Here is a 13,089-nt window from a genome sequence, read left to right as displayed (position 1 = left end):
GAATTTACGGAGATATTACACAAGACAAGGGGCGAGTTTTAAGAACACGTTAAGATTCAGTTATATAGTTTTTTCATGCATCCAGTGGGGGCGGGGGACTCCCGACCTAATATTTTTCTGACGCTCTAATTCCATTTTTTTCTCTGAAAAAAACTTAGTTTTTTCCTTTTTTAAGGAAAAAAGTTTGTAAATTCGGTCAATTTTTGGCATCCTTGTCAAACAAAGTCCCCAAAGAATTTGCTCTATATCTGCCTTTGCATGCATCAGTTATTATCGAGTACAAACAAATATTTTGAACCAATTTTGATTTATACTTATGGCAATCTTCTTTAAATTTTCAACTTGGAATGGTCATTGTTTTAGAAAACATCTTTGATCTTACAGCTATTCAAAAAAGGAGACCCAGCTGACCAGCTGACAAACACTATAAATAGGATCCTAGTCCCTCAGGCATTTGTAGAAAATAGGCGAAGGGGATGAGTAGGCTATTCGTAGCGTTTTCAGATCTAGAAAAATATTTTGATAGAATTCTTGAAGGTAAGTATGCCAAGGCTTTTCATCAGGATATTAGCTGATAGGTATTTGAAGACAATAGTTATACTACAGGTCATAGGTAAAGGCTTATCATTGTTTTTGAAATTAAAAAAGAGGTAAAATAGGGCAGCAATATTTCGCCAAGGTTGTTTGTACTGTTATTTATGATGTGATTGGTCACTTTAGAAAGGAATGGGCCCCAAAGGTTTCACTAGGAAACCTAACTTTATCGCTTATGCTTTTGCTGATGACGTGGTGCTGATCGTTAAATCTCCAGAGGAGCTCCAGATTCTGTTAGATATACTAGAAGGTTAATAGTCCAAAGAGAAACTGGTCTTAAATAATAAAAAATAGGGATTATAAATTTTAGAGGGATTCAAAATATGCAAAATGAAAAAAATACTAAATTATACTATAAAGGAGAACGAAAGCGAAATATTTAAATATTTGGGCGCAATATTAACCATCCATACACGATCAGATTTTCATTTCATCAGAGAGATAGTAAGCTTGGTGGGTCCAAACCTAACAACCAATATTTTAGTCCTATATGTTACTGATTTATTCTTATTATTTTGTTTTGCTACTGCGAACAAGAGTATAAACAAACAGCTGGTAAAAAAAATCAATATGAAAGTGTATAGAATAGAGGCAAATAATAGCAAAATATATATCAAAGAGGAATCCTATGGCTCCCTGTGAGTGCGTCTGATCTGAGCTACGTCTTTATGATTGGGTATTTATTTTTCTGTTTTTTTTTTTTTTTTCGACAAAACAGATTTTCCAGCTAACTCATTTCAGAAAATATTGTTTTAAGGAATTATTATTGCAGACGACTTTAAAAAGGGCAATGTTTCAGGTATGTAAATATATTGATAAAGTAGTAAAAAAGGAGAATAATTTAATTTTGTATTTGTATTCTGTTATTTTTCTTCTGTTGTTGTTTGTTTGGGGAGGGATAAGATGATTATTTCCAAGCTCCGACATTGTGGCGTGTACTAAAGAATACTGCGTTGCATGGCCTTATCCAGCTTATGAGAAAACAGAACAAGGCTTTACAAAGGCGATTCTTTTGCTCATTTTATATCCTTGAAACCGAGATTGGGTCTCTCTCTCTCTCTCTCATTGCACAGAATAAACAGCTAATCTATTCAAGCTAGAAACATGAAGTTTTGATCTTGGATCCATGGCATTGGTTCTAAACCATACCCCTCCGCGGCCCAAAGAAATAACTTAAGCAAAGAAAAAACTCAATTTTGTTTATTCTCCAAATTAAGGTAAATTGGACAACCTTTAAATTTCATATTTAGCTGTCGTATATCAAATTTGTAGTTATTGCATACGTTTGTTTATCCTTCAAAAAAAAAAAATATTTAAAGGTTTAGTTTGCATAGCTTAAGTTTTTTGATTGATCAGAGTTTTTAACAGCTCCGTAAAGTCACTGTAAAGTCAGCTGTAAAATCACTCAACTAGAATTTTACCCAAGGGTAAAATTCTAGTTGATTGACTTTTGGCTATATCGGAAAGGGGTTAGGTTAGGAAAATGAAACTTTCAGGGATGGGTCTACAGGCTAACGTATGTCCCAGGAAGGTATTTTGAAGTACCTACCTCCACTCCTTCTCCCTCTTGAGGGCCCTGACCTTTGAGGACCTTTCAAAATATGTGTTTTATATATATATATATATATATATATATATATATATATATATATATATATATATATATATATATATATATATATATATATATGATATATGTTATGTATTTTTTGGTTTATTTTACCTATTTGGCCCTGAGAGTCTAGTCTGGTACCAATGCTGCCAAGACAAAGAAGAGGGTGAAATCCTTCAACCGATAGAAAACCGAGACACGAATACTTAACACATCTTCATAGAAAACAAGTTACAAAACAACAGATGCATTTAAGATTATTTTCGAAAAGAAATCCAATAATGAAACAAAAATGAACAAATTAAACCTTATATCCTATTCAGACCAGAAAGCAGCATCTGCAGCACTCCCTTGAGCATAATCCCAGGTGGACATTGGGTTGTACCTTTTCGGCGTTTGCATCCTAGATTTCATTGGACCAACTGATGGTATTGGAGGAGGACGAACCTGCATCATTTGTGGATGCACTGGTCTCGGCGGTATGTAGCCTGGTCGCATCACTGCATTAGGCATTCGGTGTTTCATGGCAGCTGGTGCGTATCCTTGCTGATTATATCCAGCTACATAATAAGTAGACGGGTCGTATTCTGTGTAGCCGCCTTGATAGCCACTATAGTCTGCAAAGACAAAAATGGAGATATTAAAATCAACATTACTTATCATTGCATAATGGGCGTACTTACTTATGAGAGAACACTTCACAGACGTAAGAATCAACTGTCAGTGTTTCACACTGGCGTTTTTTCAGCATTTTAAATTCTTTCAGCCCTAATCAAGGAAAACTTATAATCCGAAACGGTAAGTGAAAGATACACGAAAGTTGCCATTTTTTGTATCAGTATTAAAAATTATCAGACGAAAGATTTAGTTCGTTATTCTTAAAATAATGCTCCCAAAGGTACTGGAGAGGGTAGAATGTAAAAATAGAAGAAAATATGCCCGCAAAAATGTAGAATGTATGGAACGCATTTGTTGAAAAGCCAAAGGGGGGTTCTCCCCCTTTGGTTTTAGCCGGACAATTTGTTTGGTTATAGCCGGACCAACAAAAGCACATGTAAAAACATCAACCAACATTGGTGGATTGAATAGTATGGCCACCAGTAAAATTCTATTGCAGAAATTCGAACCCGTGTTTCTCAGGATACAGGCTAATTTAGCCTATAAAAACATCTTATAAAAATTACACAAATGCCCACGAAATAAAACTCATCTTAATTGATTTAGAATTTCGGGGGCAAAGCACCAATCTAGGACTAACACTTTAAGATAATTACGGTGCCAGAAACGTCGTAAACAGGCCGTTATCCAAGGAATCGGGTAATCAGAAGCGAGAAATTCAGTGATTTGATTACAGAAAGAGCTTCTTGTGGATAACTTGCGTGTTAAAAATAGTGAAGTTATTCACTGGTACAGTCAATGTTATAGAATTGAATAGACACATAAAAATCAACATATTTTCGAGAAAAGTGCGTCGTTAATTTAATAACATGAACTGAGCAGACTTTTAAGAATTCTTTAAGAATGACCCCTGCATCACAGACTGGTTCGTTTTAAGTTTTAATGCTGCTGCTTACTTCCAACTGAAAAAACTTGTTTTATTTATTTTCTCATTTTTTTTAAGTTATGCTAGAAATCCTGCACCCCTTTCATTGAAATTCTCTTCCCTCGTGATAAATTCCTCCATGGAAAGATACTCCCACGTAGCAAAGACAAATATACGTTCTTTAATTTGATAACGTGAACTGAGTTGACTATTTAGTAGAATGTTCAGCTAGAAGATTGTATTCTACAAATTATTGATAATTTGCTGTGAATTGCATGGGAAGGCGGGACAGCTGCCATTTAGGTGTAATACGCAACTACAATCAGAATTCATGATTTCAAAATTTAATGAAACTATGCAATTCGATACTGAAGGATGAAAATCTTTGGCGTGGATAATGAATTTTGCAAGATATTGATGTCTTGTGCACTGTAGTTTATCCTCCTGCAAATCCATTAAGAAGATTTTTGTGTAGATGCGTCCTTTTTCCAAATAGAATATACGCATTAAAATTTCGAAGATTTATTTCACGTTTCAAGGAATCATTGGACATGAATTATCGGAGATGAATCATTTGAGATGAACCGAGACTTGCTATTTTAGCTGATATTCCCGGATATTCACAATATTAGTTGAAAACCGAGATCTGAAATATCTACAAGAGTAATATGTTCCATTTCTCTCGAGAAGAGAGACACTGGCAGGCTTAGAAATTGTTCAGGGAAAACCCAGAGATTTTAAAAGTAGGATTATCAGTTTTGCTACCTGACGACAGGACAAGTAGAACAAAAAGAATTAAAGAGTTGTGCAAGCAAAACATAAATTATTAGAGAAAAGATAAAACAATAAACCTCAAAGTCAAATAAGAATTATTCTAAAAATGGAACTTACAAACGAAGATAGAGATTGGGTAACAGATACTGTGCGATCGGGAAATAGCACACCATAAAGTGGGCCTGGACACCTAGGAAATGGGGAGGTGAGTATATATGGGATCCCATTAGAGACAGATAACAAGATAAAGATGTGCAGATATCTAGGCAAATGCACTCAACATATAAAAGGCGGAATAAAGCTGATCCCCCTCAAAGATATAGGCCATTTGCTAGACAAGCAAATCGGTAGCGCACAGACTCGAGAAATGAACTAAGAGCGATTACTGAAAATACGAATGCAAATGTGGAAGAGATAAAATGTGAAAGTTCAATTCCCATTCGTTGACGATATTTTTTTTCAGCAGATACAAAATTCAGCAGATTTTTCAGCATTCAAAGCTTTTCAGCAGATAAAAAAACATGAACGGCAAAGAAATAATATGACCCAAAACGACAGACGCAATCTACGGAAATGACAATAACCCAAGAAAAAACAAGATTAGTAAAAGTTTGAACCAATCGGAGTGTTTGTGATAACCAACAAGGAATTTGCCAATCGAAAGATAGCGACTGTAAAGCAACAAAACACGCACTGTCACAGCCATTTTCGCCAAAAAGGGAAATTACTTTACAAAATGTTGGAAAATAAAGAGAACAGGAAAAAATTAAAGCTACTAGTCCAACACGAGATCAAACAGACACCCAATTTTAAAACATTTTAGCCCAATGGAGGAGGAGGGAACGGACTAAGTAAAATGTAAAAAAAAAAATTCAAAACTGTATTATGCTCGTACCTGTATTGTATTGGATTTGGGAAGCAAAACGACAAGATATGCCAAGAGCTCATATGGTATGAGCTCTGGCAAAATTCTAAGAATCAATAGATTACTTTAAAAGGAAAATCAGAAGCTTAATGCCGGTCGGGATTTAAAATAAGTGCTATGGGCGACGAGGTCATTCTAAATATCAAAATCCGTTAAGATCCGATCACCCACTCGTAAGTTAAAAATACCTAAATTTTTCTCATTTTTCCTCTCCCTTCTGCGCCCCAGATGGTCGAATCGGGGAAAACGACTTTATCAAGTCAATTTGAGACACCCCTACCAATTTTCATCGTCCTAGCCCGTCCAGAAGCACCAAACTCACCAAAGCACTTAACCGCACCCCTAACACCCCCAAAGAAAGCGGATCCAGTCCGGTTACGTCAATCACGTATCTACGACATTTATAAGCATTTTCCAAGATTCCCAGTTTCCACCTCCAACTCCCTCTAATTTAAACAGATCTGGTTGGGATTGGAAATAAGAGCTCTGAGACATGAGTTCCTTCTAAATATCAAATTTCATTAACATCCGGTCACCCGTTCTTAAGTTAAAATGCCTAAATTTTTCTAATTTTTCCAAATTAACAACCTCCAGCTCCCCTAAAGAGAACGGATCCGTTCCAATTATGTCAGTAACATATATTTAACTTGTGCTTACTCTTCCCACCAAGTTTCATCCCGATCTCTCCACTAAGCGTTTTCCAAGATTTCCGGTTTCCCCCTCCAGCTCCCCCCAATGTCACCTGATCTGGATGGGATTTAAAATGAATGTCCTAAAGCACAAGATCCTTCTAAAAATCAAATTTCATTAAGATCTGATCACCCGTTCGTAAGTTACAAATAACTCATTTTTTTCTAATTTTTCCGAATTACTCCCCCCCAACTCCACCAAAGAGAGCAGATCCGATCCGGTTACTTCCATCGCATATCCTGGGCTTGTGCTTATTCTTCCCACCAAGTTTCATTCTGATCTCTCCGCTTTAAGCGTTTTCCAAGATTACCACCCCCCCCCCTAATGACACTGGATCCGGTCGGGATTTAAAATAAAAGATCTTAGTTACGAGATCCTTCTAAATATGAAATTTCATTAAGATCCGATCACTCCTTCCTAAGTTAAAAATACCTCATTTTTTCTAATATTTTAGAATTACCCCCAACTCCCCCAAAGAGAGCGGCTCCTTTCTGGTTATGTCAATCACGTATCAAGGACTTGTGCTTATTTTTCCCACCAAGTCTCATCCCAATCCCTCCACTCTAAGAGTTTTCAAAGATTTTAGGTTCCCCCAACTCCTCCCAATGTCACCGGATCCGGTCGGGATTTAAAATAAGAGCTCTGAGACACAATATCTTTCCAAATATTAAATTTCATTAAGATCCGATCACTCCTTCGTAAGTTAAAAATACCTCATTTTTCTAATTTTCAGAATTAACCCCCCCCCCCCCCAACTCCCCCAAAGACAGCGGATCCGTTCCAGTTATGTCAATAACGTATCTAGGCTTGTGATGATTTTCCCCACCGAGTTTCACCCCGATCCCTCCGCTCTAAGCGTTTTCAAGATTTTAGGTCCCCCCCCCAACTCCCCGCAATATCACAGGATCTGGTCGGGATTTAAATTAAGAGCTTTGAGACACTACATCCTTCCAAACATCAAACTCCATTAAGATCCGATCACCCGTTCGTAAGTTAAAAATCCCTCATTTTTCTAATTTTTCCGATTTCACCGTCCTCCCACTCCTCCCCAGATGGTCGAATCGGGAAAACAGCAATTTCTAATTTAATCTGGTCTGGCTCCTGATAAGCCTGACAAATTTCATCGTCCTAGCTTACCTAGAAGTGCCTAAAGTAGCAAAACCGGGACAGACAGACCGACAGACAGACCAACTGAATTGCGATCGCTATGTGTCACTTGGTAGATACCAAGTGTCATAAAAAGAATGGCACAATTCGACGGTAGTTTATAGAAAATTTTATGCCATTTCAAAATGAGACGCAAAGCCAATTCGCAAAACGAACGAAACTTTGGAGTTAGTAGGCTCCGCGATATTTATATCAATTTTATATTTAAAAAGAGTGCATTGTAAAAAAAATACATCCTGCAAATGGGCAAGACGGCTGTTTGGGTTACAGCAGCTTATGTGTATGCCTTTGGGCTAAAAGCGCAACCAGCAAGTTTCAAAAGATTAGTAAATTGTATTTTTAAACAAGAGCTAATAGCTCATTTGGCAATTGTGACGAGGCAATAAGAGCTAAGAGCCAAGAGCTCATATGGTATGAGCTCTAACAAAATTCTAAGAATCAATAGATTGATTTAAAAGGAAAATAAGAGGCTTAATGCCGGTCAGGATTTAAAATAAGAGCTCTGAGTCACGATATCCTTCGAAATATCAAAATTCATTAAGATCCGATCACCCACTCGTAAGTTATAAATACCTAATTTTTTCTAATTTTTCCTCTCCCTTTAGCCCCCAGATGATCAAATCTGAGAAAACGACTTTATCAAGTCAATTTGTGCAGCTCCCTGACACACCTACCAATTTTCCTCGTCCTAGCACGTCCAGAAGCACCAAACTTGCCAAATTCACTGAACCCCTCCCCCGACTCCCTCAAAGAGAACGAATCCAGTACGGTTACGTCAATCACGTATCAAGGACATTTGCTTATTCTATCCACCAAGTTTCATCCTGATTCCTCCATTCCAAGCGTTTTCCAAGATTTCCCCCTCCAACTCCCCCAAATGTCAAAAGATCTGGTCGGGATTTGAAATAAGAGCTCTGAGACATGAATTCCTTCTAAATATCAAACTTAAACAAGATCCGATCACCTATTCGTAAGATAAAAATACCCCATTTTCACGTTTTCCAAGAATTCCGGTTTCCCCCTCCAACTCCCCCCAATGTCAAAGAATCTGGTCGGAATTTAAAATTAGAGCTTTAAAGTACAAGATCATTCTAAATATCAAATTTCATTAAGATCTGGTCACCCTTTCGTAAGTTACAAATACCTCAATTTTCAAAATTACCCCCACCCCAATTCCACCAAAGAGAGCAGATCCGGTCCGGTTATGTCAGTCACGTATCTTACACAGGTTTTTATTCTTCCCATCCAGTTTCATCCTGATCTCTCCGCTTTAAGTTTTTTCTAAGATTTCTGCTCCCCCCCCCCCCCAGTGACGCTGGACCCGGTTGAGATTTAAATTAAGAGATCTGAGTTACGAGGTTCTTCTAAATATGAAGTTTCATGAAGATCCGATCACTCCTTCGTAAGTTAAAAATACGTCATTTTTCCTAATTTTTCAGAATTAACACACACCCCCCAATAGACCGGAACCGTTCCAGTTATGTAAATCACGTATCTAATACTTCTGCTTATTTTTCCCACCAAGTTTCATCCTGATCCCTCCAATCTAAGCGTTTTCCATGATTTGAGGTTCCCCCACCCCAAACTCCTCCCAATGTCACCATATCCGGTTGGGATTTAAAATCAGAGCTTTGAGACACCATATCCTTCTAAATATCAAATTCATTGAGATCCGATCACCCGTTCGTAAGTTAAAAATACCCCATTTTTTCTAATTTTTCAGAATTACCCCCTCCCCAACTACCCCAAAGAGAGCAGGTCCGTTCCGGTTATGTCAATCATGTATCTAGGACTTGTGCTTATTTTTCCCACCGAGTTTCATCCCGATCCCTCCACTAAGTGTTTTCCAAGATTTTAGGTTTCCCCTCCCAACTCCTCCCCCCAGTGTCACCAGATCCTGTCGGGATTTAAAATAAGAGCTCTGAGACACGATATCCTTCTAAATATTAAATTTGATTGAGATCCGATCACCCGTATGTAAGTTAAAAATACCTCATTTTTTCTAATCTTCAGAATTAACCCCACCCCCACCCAACTACCCCAAAGAGAGCGGATCCGTTCCTGTTATGTCAATCATGTATCTAGGACCCCAATGTCGCCAGATCCGGTCGGGATTTAAAATAACAGCTCCGAGACACGATATCCTTCCAAACATCAAATTTCATTCAGATCTGATAGACCGTTCGTAAGTTAAAAATACTTCAATTTTTCTATTCTTTCCGAATTTATGGGCCCCCCACTCCCCCCAGATGGTCAAATCGGGAAAACGACTATTTCTAATTTAATCTGGTCCAGTCCCTGATACGTCTGCCAAATTTCATCGTCCTAGCTTACCTGGAAGTGCCTAAAGTAGCAAAACCGGGACCGACAGAATTTGCGACTGCTATATGTCACTTGGTTAATACCAAGTGCCGTAAAAATGTTACCACACACGAGACAAAATCTGGATGATAATATAGTTGTTTTTTTGTTTTTTTTAATTCCTTTAAGGCCGTGATTAAGTGAACCGATGGAACTCGAAAATCCCATGTTAAAATTGAAAATTTATATTTAAAAAGTACTCATGTATTCATTGGAGGAAGATACCGCTTTTAATATCAGGCCGTAGCTTCTTGAAGATGCTACAAAACGTTTGCTAGGATTTTGCTCTATTTCCTCTAATTGCTTAGAAATGTTAGAAAATGTCTAGCTCTTTTTCGCAAGTGTACTCTATGAAGGAACTCTCTATGAAGCTTTCTAGAACAGAAAGCTTCATGGTCTTTTTCTTCTACTTTATGAAGCTTTTAGAACAAAATCGGTACTATCATGAGCAAAAGACAATAACCTGTAAGATGATTGCAACCATTTATCGATGTATTTTCCTGTTTTCGAACATTCCCATAGAGTATTTTCAGCTACCTGAAATTTTTACAAGTTTTTTGCCAGAAAGAATCGTTTCAGATCGGCCTAGAGACCAGATTTACAAGCTGGTATAATTAACCTGCTATTTCCGCCAATGAATAAGTGCTATTTGAAGGGTTTTTAACAATCGACGGTCTCTAGAGAATTGAGCGACAGAAGGCTACCCTAACTTCAATTTTGAACCTCGATGTTTTCAAGTTCACTTAAACACGGCCTTAATGAACATATAACCCAAGTGAGGCAAATTCCGACCGGGCTTAGAAGAGTAGGACTTACTGAAAATGAAGAAAAATTTAAATAGGTACAAACTCAAACGCAGTATCTTGGTCATAAAATTGGTAACGGTATTATAAGTTCACTGAAAAGAAAAACGAGGCGATTCGAAACGCGGCGGTTTCAACCACAAAGAAAAAAAATTCAGTCGTTTTTGGAACTGTTATAATATTATAAAAAGTTCATACCAAAGTTTGCAACGATAGCAAAACATTTAATGGAATTGGCAAAAATCGAGTCTTAAACCCGTACACTGGGGATGAAAATGAACAGAATGGATTTGATGCACGAAAAAAAGCGAACTTGCAGCCAAAGAATATTTCTACGCCCGAATTTCTCACTATCATTTGTACAGGAAACTGACAGTATGATTATGGACTGGGGACGGTGATATTCCAAGAATTTGATGACGGGGAACATCCAATTGTGTATATCCGAAATAATTATCAAAAGCGGGATTAAACTGTGTTGAAATTGAAAAATAATGTCAAGAAATCGGGTAAGCAGTTGGAAAACTCAATTATTATATCTACGGATGGAAGTGATCATATAGTTATGATCATAACAAACAACAGCCCATTACGCTGGTTGAACATAAGCGAGAAAACTGAAGTCGGGGATGATGTACCCTTTGCCTACAAGAAACGATTTCTAAATAAAATTAAGACCGGGTACAGATAATGGGAATACCAGTGCCATGTCCCGATTGTAACAAAAGAACAGGAAGGGGAGGGGGACTTAAAACAAGATATAAATTACTGCTTTTGTTTTATTTGAAAGATGACACTTTTTTTGGTCATAAAGACCGCCGACAGAAGTCGAACTTCAGAACACTTTTGCAAACATCAAATATGACTACACTCTAACGTCGCACTAGACGATAGAATGTACTGCTATTAAATGAAAGAAATAAACAGTAGACCTCACAGTCTTTATTGGCCACCCCCCCTGTTAAAACAGCTCCACCGAACAAGCAATCATCATATGGCCAACGTAATGGTCACAAGGAGACGGCCACCAGATTATGTTCATAGTCTTAACCTTTAGAGGGTCAAGGGCATTTTAATGGTGCACTTCACGTCTAAACTAGGATCATAGGCGTGTTTTTGTGTCAAAATTTATCCCTGCCTGCTAGAAGTTTACATCCTCCCCACCGTAGATTAGCAAAATCTTAGCCTTATATCGCGTTTTTTTTTAATATCTATTATTTAAAAAAAAAATCAAAATAAAAGACCATTTTGAAATGAGGGCAACAAATTCTAACTTTACAGAAAAAGGAGAAAATTCTGGAATGGTCTGCCAACTGTCGAGCTTTCCATGACAAATAGTTACCTGAACCCTAGTTCTCGGGTAGGCTTAGCCATAAATCACAGTGGCAAGATTTTGACAGGTTTAACTTAAAAAGTGCACCAGTATACTAATACCTGACATAGTTGCTAAAGCCACTTTAACAAATTAATAATGAAAACAAACAAATAAAGAACTGCATTAATGTCTAGACTTAAACACTGCCTACACTTCGGTACTGTATATAGGAAAAAATCTCTTATGGTTAACGATTATTGATGTCAAGACGAGCATGAGCAAAAATGGGACTTCACATATAACATTAACCTGCTACCTGTCTCATATCCGCCATAGGCTGCATAAGCATTAGCCATCATCATATTTTTACCAGTTTGAACACCAGCAAAGAAAGTATTATTCATTTTGCTCGGATCTTCAGCTACTTTGACATTAAGAGACTCAGAAGAATTCGGTAGAGTTTGACCATTGAGCGCCTCCATTGCACGGGCTGCTTGGTCCTTGGAGTCAAACCTAAAATACAATATATGCTTGAGTTGCTTACTGAGGAAGGGATATCACAGTAGTCGTAAGAACGCCTTATTTGAGATTAAATAATAAAAGAAACAAGTTTTCTTTAACTGAAAGTAAGGAGCGACATTAAAACTTAAAACGGACAGAAATTACCCCGTATACGAAAAGGGCTGTTCCCTCTTTTCAACGCCCTGCTCTTTGCGCTAAAGTTTGACTCTTTCTCTCAACTCTACTTTTTAAAACAGTAAAAACTTTAGCGTAAAAAGCAGGGCGTTGAAGAGGGAACAGCAGCCCCTTTCATATACGGGGTAATTTCTGTTCGTTTTAAGTTTTAATAACCTGCTGTAGCACAGTGGATTGATGTTCTTCCTTGGGAATATAGGGCCCAGGGTTCGATCCCCGCCGCAGTAAGGTTGGGCGACAAGCTTGCTACTTGTCCCTGTAAAAAAACACCATGAAAACACCAAAAACAACACCAAAAACACTGAAATGTCGATTGGACGCCCTATGCGCCAGCAATGACTCTGGAGGATCTTCATCCTTTTTTTTTATCCTTTAAGTTTTAATGTCGCTCCTTACTTTCAGTTAAAAAAAACTTGTTTTTTTTTATTTAATTTCTGAACGTTTTTTAGTTAATCCATGTTTTGATTTCGGCCTTTAATTTTTGGGTACTTAAAAAGGCAACAAGAACTTTTATTTTTTTACGAACATTTTCATTAGTAAAAGGTATACGTAACTTACGAATTAGCTTACGTATCAAACTTCAATATTCGTATGTTTTTATTACGTATA

The 13,089-nt window shown here is 37.4% G+C and overlaps 1 protein-coding gene across 2 annotated transcripts in view; it reads right to left on the bottom strand.

Annotated features, from left to right (window-relative positions):
- Positions 1-2,409: 2,409 nt before the first annotated feature.
- The window catches only part of LOC136025996 (ELAV-like protein 2), a 53,114-nt gene continuing 42,434 nt past the window's right edge, over positions 2,410-13,089 (bottom strand). For both annotated transcript variants that reach the window (XM_065702139.1, XM_065702138.1), the window contains 2 exons: positions 12,101-12,297; positions 2,410-2,823 (listed from right to left, as the gene is read on the bottom strand). In XM_065702139.1, the coding sequence (XP_065558211.1) occupies positions 2,522-2,823; positions 12,101-12,297 (499 nt within the window). In that variant the 3' untranslated portion in view covers positions 2,410-2,521. The remainder of the gene's footprint in view (positions 2,824-12,100; positions 12,298-13,089) is intronic.

Source organism: Artemia franciscana, chromosome 4, assembly GCF_032884065.1.
Source record: "Artemia franciscana chromosome 4, ASM3288406v1, whole genome shotgun sequence".
NCBI lineage: Eukaryota > Metazoa > Arthropoda > Branchiopoda > Anostraca > Artemiidae > Artemia > Artemia franciscana.
The sequence above is the reverse complement of the archived record's forward strand: the minus strand, read 5'-3'. Positions and strand labels throughout refer to the sequence as shown.